We start from the raw sequence: 22,843 nt of genomic DNA on the forward strand, positions 1-22,843 counted from the left end.
ACTGATCTGCACACATATATATATATATATCTGCTTCCCAATCCATCCATGGTCCAACCCATATCCACAACAGGATCTATGACTGTAACTATGCACTATATACAATAGAAGGTTTATAATACACCAAAAGGTATAAACCTCTATCTACATTATACTATACTATACTATGGAGCGGCACAGCTAGCAGGCAATCTCTAACCCTGCTCTTCTCTATATAATACCTGCCCTGCAATCAAAAACACCAAACTGGGGAGTGAGTATATAAATACTCAGTGAGTGGAGTAGAGAGTACTATGCATATGAGACAGAATATAATCATGGCTCGAGATGAAATCTCAAGATCAATAACAAGATGAACATGAACTCAACATAAAGAATATGGAGTAAATCATCAATATCACCACAATCACAATCAACTCATCTGAAGCATATATGGAATAATCGAGTAAACATATATACCACTCATGAATATATTCAACAGATCATAATGCTGGAATATACAAATCAGGTGTCAATATGCTGAATCATCAACAAGACAGCTATTGGGAGGTGGGTTTTACGCCCCAGGCGAACCAGCAACAACTCCCTACTGTCACATGCATATGCAGGATAAGACACCATACTGATAATATAAATGCAAGCCAGTATCCAGAACAGAAATCCATCTCACATCTATATACTAAACGGCACCTCGCGGGAATTCTACATCCGCGGAAAGCCATACCGCACCTCGCGGGATTTTACTATGCCCGGCGGCAAGCAGAATATAAGTCGTAGGACTGGCCAATCCTACGCCTAGGGCCGTGTCCCCCCCTAGGAAGGGACTGGGCTCCGCCCACCCAGAAGGCTACTATGTGCACAAAGGCCGATGTTCAACCCCATCGACTATAGGTGTCCTGCAGATACTGTCAAGCCATGCATGAATGCCATAATACACCCTCCCAATACTCTACTAAAAAGGAGCATAATTAAGACTACCACTCACTCGACTCCGACCCAATCATAAACTAACATCAGGGTTGGGAGTGAGGGGTCAAGGGTGTGCAATGCAACTCAATATACTACTGAAATGGGCTCTACAATTCTTTGAAATAGAGGAAATGAAATCAATTTACAAAAGAAGTCATTTCACAATTCAGATCCAATTTAATTACTCATAAAGGAGTATAATCAAGGCTACCACTTACAAGTCTTTGAAATAGAGAAAATGAAATCAATTTACAAAAGAAGTCATTTCACAATTCAGATCCAATTTAATTACTCATAAAGGAGTATAATCAAGGCTACCACTTACAAGTCTTTGAAATAGAGGAAATGAAATCAATTTACAAAAGAAGTCATTTCACAATTCAGATCCAATTTAATTACTCATAAAGGAGTATAATCAAGACTACCACTCACTCGGCCACGACCCAATTATAACTAACATCAGGGTTGGGAGTGAGGAATCACGGGAGTACAATGCAACTCAATATACCATGAGAAGGACTCTACAAGTCTTTGAAATAGAGAAAATGAAATCAATTTACAAAAGAAGTTATTTCATAATTCGGAATCAATTTGATTACTCATCAACCCCTCGTAATTCCTCTCAATGTTCCCTCAAATGCATGTACAGAATAACCAAGCATGGAGAATTAAGATTTATAGAGGAATCTGCTACAACAATTAATCAATAAGCTCAGGTGGAATCAAGTCACACTTGGCAACATTCATGAAAATGAATAAGGAATGTGCTCATGCTGCAAAGTACAAACTCCCACTCACCTGCCAATCCGGCACGGCCTCGATACGCCTTTAGAATTTTACAGTAGGCAGCAGGGGACTTCTTCCTCTTGTTCCCTAGCTTCTTGCCCAACTGTGACATGCATTTACAATACATTTAGTTTTGTATCAAGGGCTATAATCTACGTGCCAATTATAATATAGGGAACTTTAATTGATTCAACTCCCCCGTTCCCTAAATCTTTTCTTTTCTTTCTCTTTTTCCTTTTCTATTAATTAACTCATCATTTATGTGTATTAGGGACTCCCTTGCACGAGTACAAGGTCCCTTTTAGCTTGATTTAGGCTTAATACCCTATTACAGCATGAAATCCCCTATTTTCCACCCGGATGAACAGTAATCCGGACCGACAGCCGGTTACTTCATCCCGGGTTTGATCCACTTTCAGGACTCCAAATTTGATGAAATTTTTACCTAACATTCTACACTCATAGGGAATTCTAAAGAGGTAACATGCATTGCTATCGGAGGTCGTTTGACCCCCTAAATAATTCGCCGAAGTTGGGACTTCGACACAGTTTTTCCGTAGTGCCGGAAAAATTTGTCAAAATCCGATTCTTCTTCTTTTAACCGCCTCTACAACCCTTATCCGACCCCTCTAGACTATATTCACCCTTTGTATAGCCTAATGTCATCAAAAGACTAGATAGGGATGGATATTTAACTTTTTCTTTTTGGAAAATCGAGGTCCTTGCGTAGAGGGGAAGGAGATCTATGTTTTTCCCTTCAGCTGGAAGTGCAACCGAGATTCCTTTCCCTTTCTTTTTCTTCTTCTTCTTCCTCTTCCTTTCTTCCTTTCCTCTCCTCTTCTTCTTTTTTCTTCCTCTCTGTCGCCTGAGAACCCCTCTCTGTCTCTTGGTTTCATCCAAAAGCCACAGCAAACCCCCTAATTAAATCACATCAAAACACTATTTACCCTTTATTTAATATTATTAAATTCCCATTTTGCCCTTGCCACTTCGATATATCTGCAATTATGCCATTATCTTTTGATTCCTTCCAATTTTATCCCTTATATCAATTTTAAAGAACTATTCTATCCCTTTTTTATATAAAAAAAAGTTTAGAGTTATTACATTTCTATTTGAGGAAAAGGGGTATATAAAATTTAGAGTTATTACATTTCTATTTGAGGAAAAGGGGTATATGGGTTAGATTCCCCCACCCACCCAACCCACCCCCCCCCCCCCCCCCCCAAACGCGCAACTTAGAGGCTCGATTAATGACATGCTTTTTTTTCCTCAAAAATTGTTAATCTAGCCCTTAGATGAGTTAATTCTTTGCTAATGCACAAAACAATCTAATCACTAGGTAAGCAGCAGGCCACAATACTAACAGATTTTGTAGTACCAATAAAAAAATAAAAAAGGTGAACAAAAGTGATGCTGCGATGTGCTATTTTTTTGGGAAGGAACCACCATCGAAGAGCAGAGAAATTGGCCAGAACACATAATGAAGAACCTATGATAGAGGATAACTATGAAAGTCCCAAGTATGTAGCCCATGCCGAATCTCCGACTGATGGTAGCTCGCCAACTCTATGGTGCTCGCTAGAGTATGAATAATAAAAAGAGATGCCACATGAAAGAGAGCAAAGATTGGAGGAGAGGGAGGAATGTGGTGACGGGAAGATAAAGTGAAAAAACCGCCTGAATCTTTTGCACCCAACAGTGATAGCCAAAAGCAAACATTAATTAGGTGGAAAAGGATTCCTTTCAATTTTCATTATAAATCTATCCGACCCAACAAGTGAAATAGAACTATGTTGTGCATTGAAAAGATATCTCATGCAACATAACTCTATTTTGGGGATGGAAAACAAGTGTTTGATAAGATGGTGGAGGATATCTCCTACATATTCTGCATCCAAACATTTTCCAAAAGTATTTGTGCATGAGACATGTTGATCATTAGTATTTTCCTACCACACTTTTCTTATCACGTATTTCATCACCTTGCCTAAGTTTTGATTGTGCATTTCTAATTTCTTCATGCAATTATTAACCACTAGATCAAAGATTTGAACCTTTTTTCTAGCATCTATTATTTATCTATATTTATTTTAAAAATAATATAATGTACACATTGGGCGGGCTATAATCTAGCCCCCGTATATTTTTGCACAAATATGACTCAAGATCAACTCCGATAATTTCTTTTGTATATGATTAGCAATGAAATAGTTATGCAACTTTGCTAGTCTCCCATGGATTGCATTTCTTATAACTGAATCTGTAATTAGGAACAAGAACTAATTACCTGTTTTGTTTTGTGTACTCGGCCGCCTCCTCCATGCCACGAAACAAAGCTTATCATGTTGTCCGACCGGATCCAACCCAAGGGATCCTTGCGTTGGTCTCCGATAAATGCACTCCAACATTTCTCTCCTAGCACAAAGACGATGTAGGGAAACTGGAGCGCATCTATCAAAAGAATGGAGTATATTTATCAATTCCTGAAAGAAAACGCAACCAGGCGATCCCCTGATTCAGACCATCGGGCGCCAGAAAAACGTTGAAAGCCGCCTTCGCTTCTTTCTCTCGTTCCTCTTTTCCCCTCGGACTTCCAGAAGGCTCCGACTCTCCTCCGGCCGGAAATGGCGATGCAGGCCGGGATGTCCCCCTCGAAAGTCCTCATTCTCGTCGGAGCAGGTCTCTTCATCTCCAATTCTTTCTGTTTCTCTTTATATCTTTTTATCAGCTGGAGAAATCTTCCTGCAAATAGGCTATATAGGTTGATGGTTTTAATTTCGATTAATACTCGCGTAGTCTGCAATTCTCCTTTTTGTGCTATGAAATTCTTTACTTTTGTCCAATTGGTAAAGTCCGCTTTTCTTCTGCGATCAGGTCTGACTGGTTCCGTGATATTGAGGAATGGTCGGTTGGCCGATGTCTTAGCGGAACTTCAGGTAAGTGCCCAAATTGCAGCATGATAAGCAAATTATGCTGATCGAGTGCTATTTCTTTCAAAAAGTTTTTGAATTTAATCGGCATGCTTCGTCGCAGTTAGTTATAGATGATTAAGGGATTGATCTGAATGCACGCTTTGAATTTTCAAGGATATACCCCTATGGGATTACCAACAGTAGCATAGGTTTCTTGTCGTAATGGGCGTGAATGCCCATTATTTTTTGCTAGAAACGGTTACAGTCTGTGATCTTCTGTTTTCGTATCGGTAGTCAGAAGTGTGTTCTTGGTGTTTGTGTCAAAAGAAAAGTTGAGGCCCTGTATTTAGGTGTCTTCTTATGATTTCTTGAAGCTTATAGTGCATTCTTAGCTATTTGATGCTGGTTTGGCATAAAGATGGGATCAGCTGGGCGCAGTTTGTTGGTCATAGAGTTTGCCAACTGAGAGTACACATTGAATGTTAGGACTTTGTGTTTGTGGAGCATTACAGAGCCTTTTATGTATTTTTTTTTTGCCCTTCCAAAAGATGAACTGCCTAGATCCTTAGGCGATCCTCCGAGGTGTCTAGGCAGTTAGGTCTGCTGACTAGGGGATTCCTAGCTTCCTTGGCAACCTTGGATTTTGACGAGTTGCTTTTCGATGCATATGTCGGCGCTTGAGAATTTTATCAAGTGGTTCCATGCTTTTTAGTAGGAGCTCAAATAAATCACACAATCCCATGCACTTTTAGGTTTTATTACTCATCATGGTTTTCTAAAATATATGCAGATGAAATATTCTTTTTCTTTCAATATGTTGTTAATGAATAATCCAATTACATGATCATAAATTCAATATTGTGAAAATAGACTTGATTTAATTATCCTTGGAAGAATACTTATTGGTGTTATCTTTGGCTTTTCAGGAATTAATGAAAGGTATAAAAGAAGTGGAAGACTTCTCGAACCACTATGATCCTTCTCTTCTTGCAGCTCAGGTACTACTTCTGTTTCTCTTCAAGTGTACAGCATGGAAAGATGCTGCATGTTCCTTAGTCTTTGATGCGGTTATATTTTTCCCTTTCTACTTCTTTTTAATGTTTTGCATGTTTTGCTGTCAGTAGATAATTTATCTTTCTAAAACTCTAATGCTAACTTGTGCATTGCTATTTAATCATGTTGTTCCAAATTTGGTTTTTGATGTCTTTTTTTGATGGAAACCATTAGAGTTACAACTATTTCTTCCCATAGGAATTTGCAATTCTAAACTTCAGTCATTAAGACTCAATATGATAAAAAGGATGGCATGAGATTTTAGTGCTCATATGGTAGAAATAATGCCATCTTTAACAAAACTATAGGTTTACTTGCTGAACCTAGTAGAGCTGTGTGCTATCAACAGAACATATCAAATTGTTTGCTTGTCTAATTTTCACCACCCACAGGAACTCTATTGTAGGGTAATTGGTTGAACTTTATGTCTATTTCCACTTTTAAGCAAGAAATTCACCATAGCAGAATATGCAAGAAGATTAATGCCCATAGTTTTGTTTAACAAGATGGTTATTAGCGAAGGAATCCTGATACCTTTGATTTTTTTTAATTGAAATTTTGCTCTCATTGTTGAGAATTTTGATTGGGGTGGTTGGGGGATGTAGCGGGCCTGGTTTGTGAGTTGGCTTGGAAATATTCGAGTTGGACTAACTTCATGTTAGCCTTTTGGACCAACCTGTGTAGGCTTTGCACTAAACTAACCAGGATTGCGAACAGATGCCAGCGAACTTGGTAGAGTTCAGTATTTTTGGGTTGGATCCTGTCATCTTGAGACTTATAGCTGACCATCTTGAATAATTTAGTCTAGCTTTTCTATCTGGGTTAAGCTAAATCTGCATATGCTGGCCTATCACCTCTTAGCAAGTTGATTTGATAGTTCTATTTGGCTAACTGCTAAGTGACCTTGCTCACCTATGAATTTGGATCTAATAGCCTATCTTCAACCAGCCTTAACTTTGATGACCAAGATGAACCCATCTTGCTAACATGCCTTATCTCATTGGTATCCAAGCCAAACATATCTGACGAAAACCTAACATACTGCCAATAGTAATGGCTCAAAACGGGTATAATGGCATCTAACCCAAAATTAGACCATATAGATTTAATCACACAATACTTGACCTTGACCAAGAGTTTGTGTAAATGGCCAATGTTTGGCCCAGCTTAAAAACTTTGACTCCCACTGAAAGGCCAATTTTCTGTCGTACCCCCTTTTCCCCTTAGATTATTAATTTCAAAAGAAATTAGAGCATGGTAAGAAAGTGTACAAGAACAAAGAAGGAAAAAGAGACATGCACCATACTTTTAAATTATAAGTTTTAACGAAATACTGCCTTAGAATCTTCATGGTCATTGTGTTTTGCACCTTTAGCAATTGATATTTGCTGTGATATTTTCTTTGCAACTTCAATCGTTCTTTTTTGTTCAACTTCTTATTTATAAATTAAGGTGTCCGCCTATTCTTTGCAACTTCAATTCTTATTACAAAGTTTTGGTAAAGTCTCATGCAATTAGTGACCTATATTTCAAGATTCTCATTCTGCTAATTTAGGTTGACTATGCGAACACTATTTTGCTGTAAGCTCTAATCTCAGTCTTTCAATATGGAAATTGTCTTCAAGTCATTGATGCTACTTCCTTACCAGTCTTTATGAGATCCCACCTCTTCCTTTTCAACTTAGCAGCAATTTTCTGACTCCTTAATGAGGTGTTCTTTGGCAGGCCTATGCTGCACATTTCCAATGCAACCTAACCATTTGTCCTCTTATCTTATGTTGGTGCTGCTTATAACTAAATTCAATGCAGTCATTTCTAACTCCATCTGTCATAGTTATACTACAACCACATTAAGTAATTTAATCTCTATTATCCTCATCTTATGCTTATGGAAATTTCTTAAACATCTATACAAGTATGAGTTTTATTTTGGAGTTATAGTTATCTCAGGAAACTTATTTAAAAGTTTTGGTTTTGGTAGTTGCCTAAGTAGACATATGTATTTGACATTTTTAATACACTGGTGAAGCCATGTTGTAAAACAAGATATAGAAGTTGGTTGTATATGTAAACTTTTGGAGATGTAGTTTCTACGAAAGTGATAAAAGGCTAAAAGGTGAGAAATGCATTAAATATTATAGAATAATTAATAATAACATCAAAAACAGTTTTAAAGATACTGGCATAGCATTTCACAATACGTATATATATTTTATTATCGCCTAAAAGTCAGATAATTGATATATCGTATTCTAAGATATACTATTATTTTTTCTTGTTTCTTGGGTACCTATGTTAGAACGAATTAGATATTTTCATTGTCTTCATTTTTTTCAGATATCATTTTCAACTGTTGCTTACTTGTTTCTTGTACTTGTAGATTCGGCATTTGGCTCAAGAAGTTAGGGATTTGACACTATCTAGACCAGTGACCATATTCAATGGTGATTCGACTTCCAGTGGTATTTACACAATTTTTTCCATGAATTAATTTCTGCTCTCAGCGATATGTGTAAACTCATAATTGTTTATCACCTCACAAATTTCTACTTGAAGCTATGAAATAAAATACCTTAGGTTTGGTGTTTTTGGAGGAGCATAAAAGAAATGCAAACATAAAGGGCAAAGCATTTTTGATGAGTTATCAAGATAGACCTTCGGCAGATCTTGTTACCTTAATTGGCAATAATCTTTAGCTTTCAGTTTGTAAATGTGCACAGTGCACTATGTCTGTAAAATATTGACTTAATTAAAAACCAGATGGTTGCTGATAAAGGGCTATAGGAAGTTCGATCTCTTGTTTTCTCGCATCATTTGTAATCTTATTCACTTGATCATGGAATACACTTTGATGTTTCCAAATCCAGAGTAAGGTCTTCATGTAGGCAAATGTATTTGTCTTTCATTTTACACATATAACTTTGCTACTTAAATATCTTCTCATACACTTGGGTCAATGCTAGTGCCAGAGGTTTTCTTTTTTTTTTTTTTTTTTCCCTTTCTTTCTTTCTTTTCTCCTTTTCTGGAAGTGGGATGCCAAGCAAAGGGCTCAGAGCCTCAGACAAATTGCCTTTCTTCATTAATAGCGAAAATTTCAATTTACATACATGCCGAATAAATATTCATCTTATTAGTGCTCATGAGTTTTCTTGTTGTCACTTCAGGGAGTTTGTCATCTTACATAATGCCAGCTGCTGCAGTTGGAGCAATAGGGTATTGCTATATGTGGTGGAAGGTAAGATTCTGAACACCAGTAACCCAAGACTAAGAGTGTCATGGGACTGAAATTCTTCTTTTTTTCTAAGTGATAATATTTGTTGCTTGAATTGCCTGCACTTTTGTTTTTGGATTTTTCAGTTTGTATTCGTAAACAACTTGATTTATGAATATGTTCTATTTGATGAGATTGTTTATTATTTTCATGAATAACTTCTATAAGTAAATTAAACTCTCTTTAAAGGAGCTACGTGCTAGTTAAATTTGAGAAGAAGACAAAGATATCTATGAGAAATGCTGTTTTATGAAAAGGGTAGTTAATAATGCCATGCAGCTGTATGAGTGTTCGCTCTTGATAATGAATCATCTGTGTTCACTTTCAAGCTACAAGCTTGAACTCAATATATATTTCCCCCCCTCATATTTCCCAATGTAGTGGGTCAGCTTACAGGAACAAAGGAAGCAGAGGTAGAAAATCCTCATTGTCGAAAGACACTTGGTAGAAAAGAGAATGCATAATGATCTGTTGTATTCCTAAGTTTTTGATATTAAGCATCTTAACAAGTTAAGGGATTATTTTATTTTGGCTATTGTTTAAAATTATTTTTCTAGAATGGCGGAATGTAAGTAGGATGCTGCTCTTTTGAAGGCATATTTATGTGGGTACTTAATGGTTGATGTCGCTGATTGGAAATCAAACTGTAGCCTCCATCTTTCTACTTAATAGTACAGAATTCTTATAATTTAGTTTAGGTGTTATTGGATGCCAACATTAACTTGATTCTGGAACATGGGAACATAGAGCAGTAGATTCTCTGGGAGGAACTTGCTTTTATGCATTATTTCATGTATGTGCTTGATCTCTTGTCTGCTTTATATTGCTTCATATTGCAGCATTTTTGTGCATTCTTGTTTCTTCCAATTTGTAGTAAGGATGTACTTCCTGTAATAGGAAGACACTCTTAAAATTTAGTGACTTCATTATTTTGCTTTTGATTTTCTTCTTATGCAGGGCTGGTCCTTCTCTGATGTTATGTTTGTCACAAAACGCAATATGGCCAATGCTGTTGCAAATGTGTCAAAACAATTGGAGCAAATATCTGCAGCTCTAGCTGTATGTTTGAGTTATCATTTTTAACTCTAGTTTATGTCTTTTCTGCACTAATTGATGACTTGTGTTGCTCTGTCTAGGCAACAAAAAAGCACCTCACCCAGCGGCTTGAAAACTTGGATGGGAAATTGGATGAACAGAAGGAGACATCTAAGCTGATTATGAATGAGGTTGGAAAGAATTATAGTTTTTCTGACCTGACCAGACAAGAATCTTTCTTTCTACCAAATTTTTTAAACGATATTCAATTTGCAATGCTTTAGCTGCTTTTCTTTCTTTCTTTTTTTTTTGGCTTACTCTAATACTTTAGCTGATCCACAGAAGATGGATGTGGTTTGCAGTATTGAATATCTGTTTCAGAAGAAGCAATTAGTCCTTTAGTTGACTATGACATTTTATTTTGCAGTTAACATATAATTATATTGCTTTTGCAAGCAGAAAGAAGAGCCCATTTACTACTTGTTTGTTTAATAATGCTGCCTGTATTATTTATTATTTGGGTTTCATATTGATAATTCACTTTATTCATGTTGTCTAACATATATTTACTGACTATGCTATGATATGAATTTTTTCATTCAAATTAGAATTGATTTTTTTTTTTTAACAAATATCTTTTGCAGGCTCTGTCTGAAGTTGCAAATATACCAAAATACCTGTGCTGATTCACTTTAGCCATCTGTATTTTAATTAATTCAGGATTCACTTGTAGGTCTTGTTTGATTTTCCTATTCTACTATCTTCTTCAACCTATGCAGTACCAGAATTAGCTCCAGTTCATGTACTTACCCAGCTCATGGCTTTGAACTTCCACTTGAGTTTCTTAAGAATTCTGTCCATAATCCAATCTACAGCCTCAGATTTAGACTTGAAATACTTGAAGAGTTATTGTTAAATGATAATGGCAATGGCTACTTCCAAAAAGCCTGCGTTAAATTAGTTTCCATTTCTTCTCCTTTTCAATTTCATCTATCTGATGGAGTCAAGCTTTAGAGTTGTATTCAAGTTAACCTTTCAGGTCAGCTTTGATATTCAATTAATACATCATTTATTGTTTTTTCTCCCTGAAGTTCTATGACTAGAAATTAGCAAATACTAAAGATGGGATATCATTTTTTTTTTTTTTTGGTAGGACATCAAAACTTTACTTTGTTATATTGTTGCTTGAAACCCTCCATTAGTAGAGATGCCTCCTGATTTAGAAGATTGATTCTCTAATAGCTATGTACTTCATTTGGTTGATAAGCATGACATTTTATTTTTCCTTCAATCTCATAATGCCATGTTGATTTCTTGCCCTTTTAGAAGACTCCCCAAAATTGGGTAACTTCAACTTCATTAACAACCGCTTATGAATTCTTTTTTGCCATTTGCAATGTTAGTGTTTTTGTCATCAAACTTGATTGTGGATGAGAGGGCTCAGATAAAGGTCAGATTATATAACAAGTACTCATTTGATCAGATTGCGAATAAGGATTTCTGATACTAGAACTGTCAGTTATGACTATGGTTAATTTTTACTTATTATGGTCTTTCAGAACCGTTGTGCTTATCTGTAAACTTAGTGGCTGGCCATCCCCAATTCACAAGTCATATCTAGGTTCTGGTTTCTAATTGGCTAGAAGGTTACTTGTGCTAGTTTTTGACTTAAGACATCAGCATCCATGGCAAAAGCAAGCTCTACCTTTTTACAACTTGGAATGAATAGAAGTCTTTGTAAATCTCTCAAGATACTATCTACATTTATTTGTTAATGGTAGCTTGGCATAATAATTAAAATGATCTCATTAATGCTTATTATTCAACAGTTATTGATGTCATGATAAGCAGGTAATTGAAGTTAAAACTGGTCTTTCACAAATTGGATTCGATATTGAATCAATCCAAAGAATGGTATCTGGATTGGTGAGTCTGTTCAGAAGTTTCCATCTTTTTTTGCATGATCACAATATCAGGCTTAGCTGATGACACTGATTAAGATTGCTGTCACTTTGAACAGGAAGGAAGAATTGGATTTATTGAAAATAAACAGGTTTTGTTATATGTTTGCCATTTGTGGCTTCATAATATGCATATTTACAAAGATTTCGCTTTGATCATGCTGTTTTGTTTTTGTATTTGTTCAGGATACAACTAATGCTGGTATATGGTATCTTTGCCAATTTGCTGGGGACATCAAGAAGGGATTAGATACTAAATATTTTCAGGTCAACATCTTGTTCTTTTCTGCTGTTCAATTTTCTGTGTTTGAAACATAATTGATACTTGTATGACTATTGTTCCTTGATCTCATGTAATGAAGTTATAACTGCAGATTGTGTTATCTTGGAAAGCCAACACAAGTAAAATGACATATTTAATATTGGTCGCTAGTAGTCCGCACAGACTATTTATGGTGAAAACTTTTCCAAGTTTGGCTAGTGATCTTATTTGCCAAACCTTTATTATCATGAAACCACATGAAAATTGTGTCAATAGTGTGCATGAGAAAGGTGGTTGGTATCAGTGGGTTGGACTGAGGTCGAGGTCTGCTCAAGCGGTCAAGCCTGGTCTGCAACTAGGACCACTAATATGGAGTAAGTTTGTAAATATCTTGCCTGGATCTGGCTCAAGTTTTCTTGAAGCCAGGTGTGGCTAGGGGAATTGATTAAGAAAGATTTGAGCTTAACTCTAATTTCTCCATGGCAAGCCCAAGTCAAGACTGAACACATTGGGGTATGGATTACATCCCAGGCGTCACCAACAGATTTAACTCTTGAGCCTAAGCACAGAATATTTGGTTCGAGTCTTTACGCTGTTGTGTTGCTTCAGCCCATTGACTCCGTAGCTAATCTGTAATTGCTATTCGGTTGATGATTATCCCTTGTTTGTAGTCCAACCTTTAACATGTTGGGTAATTAAATGATTTCATTAAGACATGATAACTAGAAAGGAAGTTAGCTCGGGGGGTTCAAATTTGGTAAACGTGGGTTCAGAATATTATCTTAAGTTTCTTGATCAAAGGTTAAGCATTTGTTATGTCATTTGCTGCATGCAGTTCACATGTGCGGTGCATGCTATCTGGTTCTTGTATGCTATAGAGGCACGGCTGTAGGTGGATACTGTGATTCCTGTTCCTGAATTATATTTATCTGTATGAATCTGATTTACGTGAAACTGCAATGCAATCTATATAGCAAGACACTCAAAAATAGAAGTTTATTATTGAAAAGAAATGTTACAATCACACAATAATATTAGCTTTACTAAAACAGGCTCATGAAAACTGAGCAACATAAAATGATTTTTGGAAAACACATGCTGATTTTTTTTATATCAAAATTGAATATAAAATGGCTTTAAAATATGAAAGGAAACATGTATGGATTATCATAAATCAGGCCATCCACAATCTTGTCTTCTGCTTAAAGGAACGAAACACCTCACTATAAAAACTAGGAGACAAATACAAGCACAGCAATTGCTCTTGTGCATTGAAAGGATTCTTTGCAAAATTTCTTTAAACTATGTTTATCTTCATCAGAACCCTGTAGTCTTTTACCACATTAGTTTGTTTAAAGAACCTGAGTTTTAGAACTCTCAACAACATAAAAGATAACTAGTGAATGTTAAATATTAATTGGTATTTTGCTTAGACAATTAAGTTCATTAAGGATATATTATGGAGATCAAGATTCTTATAGTAGAACAGAACAATAGTAAATGCTTGACCATGTCATGAGAATGTTTTTGCTGTTTTAGTTTACCAATGGGTATAGGGAGGTCTAGTACAGCTTAATAAAGAATGTTAAGAAACCTTTTCTCTGCAACAGTCGTGAAACACAGATAGGTGCTAAAGTAACAGCCATATTTCTAGAAATTGCATGGAGATATTTATGACCATTTCATGCTGTTATGCTATGCTGAATGTTTCGCTTGCTTGAGTTATTTGCAATGATCAGTTGGTTTCTCTGTTTCTTTGCGATTCTTTTGGTGTTCTTGGATCAATTATAGCCTTTGTTGGTGATATTATAGATGTATTATAATATCCTACATTGCATGACCTGAACAAATATGGATCTGGTTCCTGAGCAGAAATAACTTGTTCGAGTTACATTCCCTGAGACTAATCAATTATGCTAGCTAAGAAAGAATCATTCACTACCTGATTATATGTGATATATCTAAAGCTTGCTTTATTCAGTTTGACAAATCCTTTCATTATTATTGTCTATTATGTCACATTCCTGTTCTGGTTTCTCCATGCTAATCTTCACCAGCTCATGTTCACCCCCTAATTCCTTGCTTTTATCACATCTAGTCAGCATTACTGTTGAAATTTTAAATTATTGTGCAGATTCGCCTATTACTTTACCGAGTCATTGAATGGTTTTTGTGACCCAAGTATACCAACTAAGTTTTGCAAATGTTTCTTGATCAAATTTCCCTCTATTTCTCAGCATAGGTTGGATTGACTTTAGATTTGCTTCTTCCTCCTAAATGACAGGAAGCTAGCGAGAAACTTAAATCTACTCCTTTGTCATTGACCTTTTCTGAGGACAAATCCCTCAAGGTATGGTATTGATTTTCCTTTAACTAATTTAGGTTACCTGTTTTTACGTCATATGTTTCCATTTTCTTAGGGACTACAATTTCTTGCTGAAACTATCGAAGATGGGGAAGCAGAGAAGTTAAAGACAAGGACTATCTTACAGAAAGACCTTCAGGAAAAACCCGTCAAAAGCACTTTTTCCAAAGCTACAACAATACGCAGGTCATACCCTAGCATTGCTCGAAGAAAGGAAGGCCTTGCTTTATGATCAAAGGCACTTGCTAAAGTTCATTATTTGTAATAAAACATATATTTGATTGATTCAATTTTTTGGCATTATTCTTTGCCTGATAAAAGTTTTGCCTGGTCTATGTCCAGCTTACTACATGTCCAATATTACATTATCTGCTAATCTGGCCAATACTTGCCTGCTTGCCAAAAGTTCTCATTTTCTTTTTCATTGGACGTGTATGAGTTAAAGATAAGATGTTTGTACTTCACTTGTTTTGTTCCTATGAAAGTTGTACAATTGTATGTTTCTCAGAATACATTTGATGAGGGATAATAATGATTGATATGGTTGGTTACAGGATTTGGTTTATAGCTTGATATTGTCACGCCCCGCCAACCAAATCTTTTCATGTGAAAGCATTCTTAGTACAACATGCTGGTCAGTACCCAAATACAGAGCTTCTACGTAGTTTATATACACAAAAGTATATACTTGCTTTACCCCAAAAGAAAGAAGCGCTAATACCAAATTAACGTGTCTCTGGCAGCTATCAGTGGTGAGGATCTGAAAGAAAAAAGTAAATAAACGGATATGAGCTACACGGCTCAGTAAGTAATCCTGCATAATCCTACCGGATCAACCAGTAGACTAAACATGTAAATCAGGGTTTTGAGAAGCTGACATGCATGTTTATCTAATAATCATCATGGCATAATAAGTATGCGATTTAAACAAAGCAGTAGTGCAAATCACAACAATTTTCATAATATATGCATATGAAACCGTGCCCCGGCATGCCGTGGTCCTTTTACTCTCGGATGCTACTGCGAAGTCAGACTCGGCCACTGGCGGGGCCAGCTCAGTTACTATTCAGCCACTGGCGGGGCAAGCTCAGTTACTATTCAGCCACTGGCGGGGCAGGCCCAATTCCAATTCAGCCACTGGCGGGGCAGGCTCAGTTACTATTCAGCCACTGGCGGGGCAGCTCAGTTACTATTCAGCCACTGGCGGCTCAGTCATTCTCAGTAGCATCTTTGAGCCCATTATAGTGCCTCTGGGCTAGCTAAGACTTTATAAACTTACATGCATGATTATAATATCAGTATCATCATGTTGCATACATAGCCATAGCTTCTGGGATCATTAAAGTTACTTATGCATTGTAACATATCATGTATGAAACATATATACTTAAAATAAATGCTTAGGAAACATTAATAACATAACATGATCCACAACAGGATTAGGACAGGTTACTTACAGTGATTCGCCTTTCTCCTAGGTCTCCTGCGTCCTGGTGACGAGTCCTAAGTCACCTACAATCATGTCATAATAACAATATATTATTTCCTTTTCTATCTGAAATTTAGCCCAAGCCTAATTCCTCTGTATTGGGGTCTTGGCTGGGCTCATAAGTCTTAATTGGCCTTCCGATTGGCCACTAAGCTTAATTCCCAGCTTAATTGGGTTTAATTTCGGGTTTAGGGTCACTATGACCCGTTTGGGCCTGAGTCAGGGTCAATCCGGGATCAATTTGGCCCCCAAATTAATTACATTGGCTTAAATTGGGCTTTAATTTTGGTTTAATTTATAGTCTGGCTTGCCCAGACTTAGCCCATTTTGATTGGGCTCGGGTTTAGTCAAATTTGGCTAAACCCTTTCCCTTTTTTTTTTTCTTTTTCTTTTTCTTTTTCTTTTTCTTTTTCTTTTTCTTTTTCTTTTTCTTTAGGCTTAACGGGTTGCGGGTTCGGATTCGGATCCGACCCGCGAACCCGTTATCGGGTTCTTTCTCCCCCCTTCCAGAGGCTTCCGCCTCTTCACCTTCTTTGTCTCTACCGAGGCCCATGCTTCCGGCCCTCTTCTCCGGCTCCCCTTCTTCTCCTCCGGCCAGATCTGTGGCCTTCTTCTTCTCCGCCGGCCGGATCTACCGCCTCCTCCTCCTTCCGACCTTCACCGAACCCTCCCCGGCCAGATCTACCAGCCCGGAGTGGTGTTTCCCCTTCGGGGCGGCGACGGTGGGAGGCCGGCCCTTTCCCTCTCCTTCGAAGTGGTGCCGGAGGAGAGGAGAAGAGCCGGGAGGTGGGATCGAGGCCGATCTCCTTCGGGAGAACTTCTCCGGCTCCGACCACGGCGAGGTAAGGCCGTGGTCCGCGGTAAGTATCCCCCTCTTCTTCTTCTTTTTTTTTTTTTTTCTTTTCCTTGTTCTTCTTCCTCTTCCGTTTTCTTCTCTTTTTTTTTTTTCTTTTTTTTTTTTTTTGTGGGAGTCTCGCCACCACCTCTCGGCCGGCGGAGAGGTGGGGCTCGGCTGAGGCTGGCGGCCTTGAGGCCGCGTTGGTCGCCGGCACGGCAGACCCGGCGGCCCTTGGCTGCCCCTCAGCCCTAGGGCAGCCACGGCCGGGGCCTGTCACCCGCAGGCCGAGTCCGGCTGGGCTCGGCCCGGGTGGCGTGGGCTCGGCTTGGGCCGTTCTCAGGCCGGCCCGCGGCCTGTTGGTCCGGCCCGCAGCCTGTGGGTCCGGCCCACGGCCCTCCTCCTGTTCTTCTCTCCCGTGCCGGTCTCCTTCCTCTCTGTGCCAGTCTCCTCCCCTCTGTTTCATCAGTGAAACAGAGGGGAGAATACCCTACAGAGGGGTATCTCCACTCCCTAAAACTTTATTATTTAACCTAAGGGCCACTTACCTGGATTTTTGCTGGTTACCGTTGGGCCGTTCCTCCCCCTCGTAGTCCCTCCTTCCTCTTGGAGCTTCAGGGCTCTTCCGCCTTAGGCTCCAGGGCTTCGGCTCTCTCTCTTTCAGTGTTCTTGGGGGCCTCCGACTTAGGGTTGCCGGCAGGGACTTAAATAGTGGTTTAGAAGATGAGACCCCCCTCTCTGAGAGGTCCCATCCGCTCCATGCCTCCCCTCTCCGGGAATGGCCGCCGCCCCCTCTGTCTCCGGTGCGCCGGCATCGACTGCCAGCAGGGGTGGGGGTCACCCTTCCCTGTCGGTCTTATCCCTTCGTTTTTTTTTTTTTATATAATAATCATTATACTGGCTACAGTAAAATTTGGGCCCAACCCTTAACTGGGCCTATTTTTCTATTGGGCCTAGTAGGTTCTGGGCCTGGACATTACATCCTACCCCCCTTAAAATAAATTTCGTCCTCGAAATTAAACATACCCTAGGTTCTGGTTTTCAAAAGTAGTCAACCATTGAGTCATCCTCTAGTTCTCGGTTAGTCTCCCTCTTAAAATGCTTGCTGATAAGATTTTGGCAAAATCATGGCACCTCAAAACTTGATCCCTTCTATTTATGATATAGGAGTTCTTTTGATCTCTTCCAAAAGAAGACTAATCTTCCCACCTTAGATGCTATAATCCTTGGCCCGAGAAATTAATTGCTTTTGATTAAGTCCACACAAAGATCGTAATCGGCTTAACAAAATAGGTGAGAGCATTAGCATCAAATACTTTTCATAATCTATAATCTTCTTTCTTCTCTTAACCTTGCCTACAATTTTATGATCAACTTTTATCCTAGCAAAACTTCAAACCCCTTTTAGATAGGTAGATCGAAGATGTCATAGCTAGGAGTAGGGAACATTTCAGGTCTAAGCCCAACCAAGGCACCATCAATCCGTTAATACTAAATTTAAGATGCCAAGATTCTCCCGGGAGTTACCAATAATAGAAAAACTCACGGGTGAAGATTATACAGCTCTCTCTCCAGATTATTCATAAAATCAACATCTTAATTCTGAATAAGAAGATCAAGTTTCTTTGTCAAAGTATCAACTGCTCTCGATTACCCGATCTATCACAAGATTAGATCATAAACAACTTCAATCCACCCTTGATAGTTATTCATCAAAGTCAATTGACAACCTTAATTTCTTTCAATCGAATAAAGGATGGATATTAATTAAAAAAATTCAAGCTTCAAATTTAGGAGGGAGAAGGTTCATACCAACATATTCTAGATCTGAGATCAAAATTGATGATCCGTTAATTCTAGTCTCGAGATGCTAAGAATTTCTTAGCATGACATAAAACTGGAGAATTTAAGGTAGCACAGCGATATCCCAAAAAAAATCCGATCATTTTCTTTTCATTTATCAAGGAAAATCCTACTACAGAAGAAAACAGATCAAATCTTTTATTATTACAACTTTCCGAATCAATAGAATAATACTACAGACCAACTTAGAGAACTAATTCAGCCCACTATGTTTTCGCTGCGCACTCTGATTCAAAACATCAATTTTTTTCTTTCTATACAATAGTTTCATGCATAATTGTCATACAGATTTTAACCTCGAAGAATATAAAAGCTTTCCTTGTCCAAGCCTTAAACAACTTATGAATGAACCCTATCTTGCCATCAAAATAATTAACTTCAAACTAGAAGTATTATCCACAGTACCCGGTATCAAGTTAAACTTCCAAAATCACCTATATACTAATACACAAATAATCACCATGTACTTTAACACTCCATGGCTAGTACTCCACTTAATATCAGTCAAAATCATAATCCAAAATACAAATTACTCTATCGAGAAATCTCCAAACTAGCTTATTCTTATTTTGGTCGCTACCATTTTGTTTGAAAACACCAAAATTTTTTTGGTAGTCTTAAATCTTAAACTCTGATATCATACCTGTCACAATCATGCCCTGAGAATGATTTTGTATTAGCCTTAACTTCTTTCTTTTTGTTGCTCATTGTCGTCTATCAAAATATTTATGTCAAGCAATTTTCGTGACTGACCGATGATACGACCAATAAAATCTTTTCTTTCCTTTCCGGTTATGCGGAATCTCACTAAATGAGACTTAACTACCCATTTCCTTATTAAAGCTTAAAATTTTTACTCATGGTTAACCTATTGCTCTGATACCACTAAATGTCACGCCCCGGATCCGGATCCGTGACACGGCCGTGCTATTGCCGACTACCGCCCACAATAGCACGCAGCCTCATACCTGGGAAATAGGGTAGTCAAACCAACCAAATCTTTTCATGTGAAAGCATTCTTAGTACAACATGCTGGTCAGTACCCAAATACAGAGCTTCTACGTAGTTTATATACACAAAAGTATATACTTGCTTTACCCCAAAAGAAAGAAGCGCTAATACCAAATTAACGTGTCTCTGGCAGCTATCAGTGGTGAGGATCTGAAAGAAAAAAGTAAATAAACGGATATGAGCTACACGGCTCAGTAAGTAATCCTGCATAATCCTACCGGATCAACCAGTAGACTAAACATGTAAATCAGGGTTTTGAGAAGCTGACATGCATGTTTATCTAATAATCATCATGGCATAATAAGTATGCGATTTAAACAAAGCAGTAGTGCAAATCACAACAATTTTCATAATATATGCATATGAAACCGTGCCCCGGCATGCCGTGGTCCTTTTACTCTCGGATGCTACTGCGAAGTCAGACTCGGCCACTGGCGGGGCCAGCTCAGTTACTATTCAGCCACTGGCGGGGCAAGCTCAGTTACTATTCAGCCACTGGCGGGGCAGGCCCAATTCCAATTCAGCCACTGGCGGGGCAGGCTCAGTTACTATTCAGCCACTGGCGGGGCAGCTCAGTTACTATTCAGCCACTGGCGGGGCAGCTCAGTTACTATTCAGCCACTGGCGGCTCAGTCATTCTCAGTAGCATCTTTGAGCCCATTATAGTGCCTCTGGGCTAGCTAAGACTTTATAAACTTACATGCATGATTATAATATCAGTATCATCATGTTGCATACATAGCCATAGCTTCTGGGATCATTAAAGTTACTTATGCATTGTAACATATCATGTATGAAACATATATACTTAAAATAAATGCTTAGGAAACATTAATAACATAACATGATCCACAACAGGATTAGGACAGGTTACTTACAGTGATTCGCCTTTCTCCTAGGTCTCCTGCGTCCTGGTGACGAGTCCTAAGTCACCTACAATCATGTCATAATAACAATATATTATTTCCTTTTCTATCTGAAATTTAGCCCAAGCCTAATTCCTCTGTATTGGGGTCTTGGCTGGGCTCATAAGTCTTAATTGGCCTTCCGATTGGCCACTAAGCTTAATTCCCAGCTTAATTGGGTTTAATTTCGGGTTTAGGGTCACTGTGACCCGTTTGGGCCTGAGTCAGGGTCAATCCGGGATCAATTTGGCCCCCAAATTAATTACATTGGCTTAAATTGGGCTTTAATTTTGGTTTAATTTATAGTCTGGCTTGTCCAGACTTAGCCCATTTTGATTGGGCTCGGGTTTAGTCAAATTTGGCTAAACCCTTTCCCTTTTTTTTTTTTTTTCTTTTTCTTTTTCTTTTTCTTTTTCTTTTTCTTTTTCTTTAGGCTTAACGGGTTGCGGGTTCGGATTCGGATCCGACCCGCGAACCCGTTATCGGGTTCTTTCTCCCCCCTTCCAGAGGCTTCCGCCTCTTCACCTTCTTTGTCTCTACCGAGGCCCATGCTTCCGGCCCTCTTCTCCGGCTCCCCTTCTTCTCCTCCGGCCAGATCTGTGGCCTTCTTCTTCTCCGCCGGCCGGATCTACCGCCTCCTCCTCCTTCCGACCTTCACCGAACCCTCCCCGGCCAGATCTACCAGCCCGGAGTGGTGTTTCCCCTTCGGGGCGGCGACGGTGGGAGGCCGGCCCTTTCCCTCTCCTTCGAAGTGGTGCCGGAGGAGAGGAGAAGAGCCGGGAGGTGGGATCGAGGCCGATCTCCTTCGGGAGAACTTCTCCGGCTCCGACCACGGCGAGGTAAGGCCGTGGTCCGCGGTAAGTATCCCCCTCTTCTTCTTCTTTTTTTTTTTTTTTTTTCTTTTCCTTGTTCTTCTTCCTCTTCCGTTTTCTTCTCTTTTTTTTTTTCTTTTTTTTTTTTTTTTTTTTTTGTGGGAGTCTCGCCACCACCTCTCGGCCGGCGGAGAGGTGGGGCTCGGCTGAGGCTGGCGGCCTTGAGGCCGCGTTGGTCGCCGGCACGGCAGACCCGGCGGCCCTTGGCTGCCCCTCAGCCCTAGGGCAGCCACGGCCGGGGCCTGTCACCCGCAGGCCGAGTCCGGCTGGGCTCGGCCCGGGTGGCGTGGGCTCGGCTTGGGCCGTTCTCAGGCCGGCCCGCGGCCTGTTGGTCCGGCCCGCAGCCTGTGGGTCCGGCCCACGGCCCTCCTCCTGTTCTTCTCTCCCGTGCCGGTCTCCTTCCTCTCTGTGCCAGTCTCCTCCCCTCTGTTTCATCAGTGAAACAGAGGGGAGAATACCCTACAGAGGGGTATCTCCACTCCCTAAAACTTTATTATTTAACCTAAGGGCCACTTACCTGGATTTTTGCTGGTTACCGTTGGGCCGTTCCTCCCCCTCGTAGTCCCTCCTTCCTCTTGGAGCTTCAGGGCTCTTCCGCCTTAGGCTCCAGGGCTTCGGCTCTCTCTCTTTCAGTGTTCTTGGGGGCCTCCGACTTAGGGTTGCCGGCAGGGACTTAAATAGTGGTTTAGAAGATGAGACCCCCCTCTCTGAGAGGTCCCATCCGCTCCATGCCTCCCCTCTCCGGGAATGGCCGCCGCCCCCTCTGTCTCCGGTGCGCCGGCATCGACTGCCAGCAGGGGTGGGGGTCACCCTTCCCTGTCGGTCTTATCCCTTCGTTTTTTTTTTTTTTTATATAATAATCATTATACTGGCTACAGTAAAATTTGGGCCCAACCCTTAACTGGGCCTATTTTTCTATTGGGCCTAGTAGGTTCTGGGCCCGGACATTACAGATATAATGATGCTCGATTCTCTTGGATGTGCGTGCACAATTTTCATTCCTATAATCACAAATCCACTTCCATCTAAAATGCTTTTCTTGGTAGCTACAGAATAAACACGAAATTCACAATCACAATCATCTCGTTTTTTCCAAAAATTGGGTTTGGCGTTATAGATCCTTATTCGTGGATGGTTCCAGACTCGGATAAGAAAGATGGAGGGTTGGCGTTAAGTTGATATATGATTGTAAAAATATATAAAAAATTACAAATAGATTCAGATAAATGGTGAATTATATTTGCTCAAGTA

General features: G+C 39.4%; 1 protein-coding gene and 1 long non-coding RNA gene across 2 annotated transcripts; both read left to right on the forward strand.

Annotated features, from left to right (window-relative positions):
- The first annotated feature begins 4,124 nt into the window (after window positions 1-4,124).
- Window positions 4,125-15,131, forward strand: LOC103713619 (golgin family A protein (DUF1664)). The gene is made up of 12 exons (XM_008800618.5): window positions 4,125-4,437; window positions 4,633-4,694; window positions 5,597-5,668; window positions 8,104-8,185; window positions 8,888-8,958; window positions 9,952-10,053; window positions 10,131-10,220; window positions 11,881-11,955; window positions 12,050-12,082; window positions 12,177-12,257; window positions 14,537-14,602; window positions 14,673-15,131. Exons 1-12 carry the CDS (start codon window positions 4,383-4,385, stop codon window positions 14,847-14,849), a joined length of 966 nt encoding a protein of 321 aa, XP_008798840.2. The 5' UTR covers window positions 4,125-4,382; the 3' UTR covers window positions 14,850-15,131.
- A 1,373-nt stretch (window positions 15,132-16,504) lies between these two features.
- Window positions 16,505-22,272, forward strand: LOC148714633 (uncharacterized). The gene is made up of 2 exons (XR_015975217.2): window positions 16,505-17,409; window positions 22,041-22,272. It is a non-coding gene; the product is annotated as an uncharacterized LOC148714633 (long non-coding RNA).
- The last annotated feature ends 571 nt before the right edge of the window (window positions 22,273-22,843 follow it).

The sequence above is a fragment of the Phoenix dactylifera genome, chromosome 2 (assembly GCF_051530095.1).
Source record: "Phoenix dactylifera cultivar Ajwa chromosome 2, Ajwa_hap1_PhDact_Kaust_v1.1, whole genome shotgun sequence".
NCBI lineage: Eukaryota > Viridiplantae > Streptophyta > Magnoliopsida > Arecales > Arecaceae > Phoenix > Phoenix dactylifera.

What these genes read in the sequence shown, in the direction of transcription:
- LOC103713619 (XM_008800618.5), top strand. Translation starts at nt 4,383, where the DNA reads ATGGCGATGCAGGCCGGGATGTCCCCCTCGAAAGTCCTCATTCTCGTC. An exon ending in TGGTGATTCGACTTCCAGTG is followed by an intron (nt 8,186 to 8,887) that starts GTATTTACACAA and finishes TTGTCACTTCAG; the next exon opens with GGAGTTTGTCATCTTACATA. An exon ending in AAATATCTGCAGCTCTAGCT is followed by an intron (nt 10,054 to 10,130) that starts GTATGTTTGAGT and finishes TGCTCTGTCTAG; the next exon opens with GCAACAAAAAAGCACCTCAC.